The 3,856-nt window shown below is 35.0% G+C and overlaps 1 protein-coding gene across 5 annotated transcripts in view; it reads right to left on the bottom strand.

Moving 5' to 3' along the window:
* LOC106870290 (paladin) overlaps nt 1–3,856 on the bottom strand; it is a 141,597-nt gene that overhangs the window by 21,137 nt on the left and 116,604 nt on the right. For all 5 annotated transcript variants that reach the window (XM_014916313.2, XM_014916314.2, XM_014916312.2 and 2 more), the window contains exon 11: nt 1,343–1,435. In XM_014916313.2, coding sequence (XP_014771799.1) covers nt 1,343–1,435 — 93 coding nt within the window. The remainder of the gene's footprint in view (nt 1–1,342; nt 1,436–3,856) is intronic.

The raw sequence follows: 3,856 nt of genomic DNA, 5'->3' as shown, positions 1-3,856 counted from the left end.
AGTTTTCCTAAGTTACTCCAATTCACATCCCCAATGCAAACCTTCAGACCAACCTTTTCCTATGCAGATCTCTAATGCAACTTTAAAAAAAAAACAGTCAATGAGTGGAAATAACCAATAAACTGATTCCTTATGGGATTTCCCAATCAAATTGCCAGCAAACCATTTTCAGCCAAACCAATTTCAACGGATTTCGCTCAAATCTGATGTCCATGTTACTTATTTTGGTTTGAAATAAAGCACTTGATCACTTAATAATCCTAGCTTAATCCCGGGCAGCGCCAGGCTATACTGCTAGTAATATATAATACTTAGGTAAGTTTCCTTGTATGAGAGCCACAACAAACCTTTAGGCTACTGTGTTGGCTTGAAGAACTATTGTGGTTCTCATCCAACATGGCAGTATGAAGAATTGTTATGATTATCATACATGTGAACTATTGGAAGTTGCTAGTGTTGGTTTCTGCTATTTAAAGAAATATTTATGTATAGCGTTTTTTCTGTCCTTTTCTCTAGATAACCAACCATTTATAAATAGAAAAGTCAAAAAAGAAATTGAACCTTAGGATGTGTTGAAGCAAAGGTTAAATAGAGCATACAAAGTAAATAGATTATCTACTCCAGAATAGATAATTCAAAAAAATGAGATTTAATAATATTCTGGATGTGAGGGTTCCCCCACCCACTCAAACAAGCAAAATAAGTTTTGTTCCCTGATCCCATCTTGTTACAATAGAAAATTACCTTTCAGTTTTTATTCAGTGAAACCCAAAAAGGATGGAAGACAAAGTTAACATTGGTGGGGTTTGAACACAGAAGGCAGACAGTCAGAACAAATACCATGAAGTATTGTATCCAACATTTTATTGATTCTGCAAGTTCATTGCTTGATAGTGATGTCTTTGTTATAAAATTATTTGTTTAACTCTGCAACAGGCATTGCACCATATCCTTAACCCTTCTGATATCAAACCACCTGGGACTACCCCTGACCACCCCTGGTTCTATGATACAAACGTTCTTTTCAACCATAATAATCTTGTATTTTCATTTTTATTTTTTTGTTTTTGTGACTCATCCTTCTATTTTTAAGATGGAAGTATATGAGGAAGAAAATTAAGCTGCTATTTCTAGCAGGCTCAGTGAGCACAGAAGCAATTCTTCATTCTTTCATTGTAAACATTAATTATTTTTATATAAGGAATATTTATTTCTTTTTTAAAGTAACAATCACAAACTTTTATTAACTTTAATGTGACTTGAAAATTTGATGTTGGGACACAAAATAATACATGATAATACACAATATATCGTTTATTGAATATGAAGGAAAAATACATACCTGTTCAGCAAGATATGCATTAAAACAAATTAGGTAGAAATAACGATCTAAATACCGAAGTGCTTTGTTTGTTGCCTCCTGAGATTCTTTGATCTGTTTGTAGAGAGTAAACGACTTTATTACATTCTGACAATACATCATAAGACATCACATGTATCAATATCATAAATACTTTTTATTATAGCTAGTGGTGCCTCATATGAAGATCATTACTATTGATATCATAACTACAAATACTGGCTTCAATTTTTTGCACAAGGCCAACAATTTTGGGGTAGGGGGTAAGTCGATTACATCGACACCAGGATCCAATTGATACTTATATCATCAATTCCAAAACAATGAAAAGCAAAGTCAACCCTGGCAATATTTGAACTCAGAATGTAGAAGACGGTTGAAATGCTGCAAGCATTTTGCCCAGTGTGCTAACGATTCTGCCATCTGGAAAAAGACTAGTAATTTTGTAGGAGTGGTGGGGGGTAAGTCAATTACATTGACCACAGTGCTCAACTGGTACTTATTTCATCAACCCTGAAAGGACAAAAGGCAGTTGACCTTGGCAGCATTTAAATTCAGAATATAAAGATGGACAAAAAGTTGCTAAGCACTTTGTCTGATGTGCTAACAATTCTGCCTGCTCGCCACCTTATCATAACTACTAATATTACAACTATGAATGCTATAACTATCATGGTCATCATTGTGTTAATGCCATCTTTTCCATGTTTGCATGGATCAGATGTGAATATACTGGGGCAGAGTTTTCTACAACCAGACACCCTTCCTAATACCTACCCCCAGCTTTTTTCAAGTAAAGCAATATTCTCACAGCCTTTTGATAAGCAAACAGCCAGGACATGTTTACAAAGAGAACTGACAACTATATAAACAAGCCTTTTACTTACAAAGATCACACAGCATGTCAAAACATGTCAAGAAGCCCGAACTTGCTTTCACAGTGGACTGCAAGCAAATGACAACATCTGATATTTTCAGTGAGCCATTGTTTACAACCAGCAAATAGACATGACAACAAGGCAAGTACAAAGTCTCACTATCACACACATGTGCATATATATATATATATATATATACTCAATGCAATGGGCTTCATTAGCTTACAGCTGTTTCTGCTATAAGATGCAGTGCACTCAGAGCTGACTGCAAGTACATCACCTTATAGCTTCCTTCATATTAGAAGCTCCAAGGAAGTTATATGGTGATACACCTCATCTTATTGCAGAAACAGCTGTAAGATAATGAAATTTATTGTAGAATTTCCCATTCCTTTGTCATTTATTTAATTTCATATTGTGCTCTGTACTCAACTAACACTTATTAGTATCACTATGCCTAAGTGGAACATTAAAATACGAACATATACATAATGAGCTTCTTTCAGTTTCCATCAAGCAAATCCACTCACAAGGCTTTGGTTGACCTGGAGCTTTAGTAGGAGATACTTATCCAAGGTAACATGCAGTGGGACAGAACCCAAAGCCGTTTGATAAGTCTTGTAAGCATTGCAGTACCAGTGGCAAGATACCATCATCAAGTGACCTCTTTACTAGTTGTCCCATACCCTGTCACCTCAAGATATCAATGCTCTCTTTATCAAATAATCAGAAGAAATATGTTACCCTATATTAAACAAAATACTAACAAATTAAAACAAAAGGATAATTTTCTCTAAGTATAGGCACAGGAATAGCTATATGATAAAGAAGTTAGCTTTACAAATACATGAGTCCAAGGTGGCAGAAATGCTAGCATGCCAGGCAAAATGCTTAGTGGTATCTCATCTGTCTTTACGTTCTGAGTTCAAATTCCACTGAGGCTGACTTTGCCTTCCATCCTTTTGGAGTCGATAAATCAAGTACCAGTTGCGTACTGGGGTCGATCTAATCGACTGGCCCCCTCCCCCAAAATTTTGGGCCTTGTGCCTAGAGTAGAAAAGAATACATGAGTCCAAGTTTGCTCCACAATATGACACCATTGCCAAGTGTCTGTTAGTATAGCACAGTGTTGATCAATGCCTTGTGAATAGAATTTAGTTGATGGAAACCATGCAGAAGTCCATCATATATGCACACTTAATTAGATACAGATTTACATTAAGGATAGTCAGTTGCTTAAATTTCTCTCTAGCACTTAATTGATATGAAGCAATATATCTTTGGTTATACTGACTAAATCAATCTAATTTTGTCTAGTTCCAGCCTTCAATACATTGTATATATATATATATATATATATATATGTATATATTTTTATTTAAAATACAGAGATACCTGTAATAGGACATCTAACCCACTAGAAATAGCAGCAAGACTACATACCACAAAAAATAGGGATAATTTCGAAAGGGAATGAAAAATAAAAACATTTACCAATCTATATTCCGTACCATGGTTTCAAGTCAATTTTAGTAAGATAAAAATTATATATCTCACAAAGGTAGGACTATCATCGGCAGAATGACCAGACAACATTCGAGATACGAGTCAAATAGAG

This window comes from Octopus bimaculoides, chromosome 1 (assembly GCF_001194135.2).
Source record: "Octopus bimaculoides isolate UCB-OBI-ISO-001 chromosome 1, ASM119413v2, whole genome shotgun sequence".
In the NCBI taxonomy this organism is placed as follows: Eukaryota; Metazoa; Mollusca; class Cephalopoda; order Octopoda; family Octopodidae; genus Octopus; species Octopus bimaculoides.
This window is presented reverse-complemented; position numbering and strand designations above follow the sequence as displayed.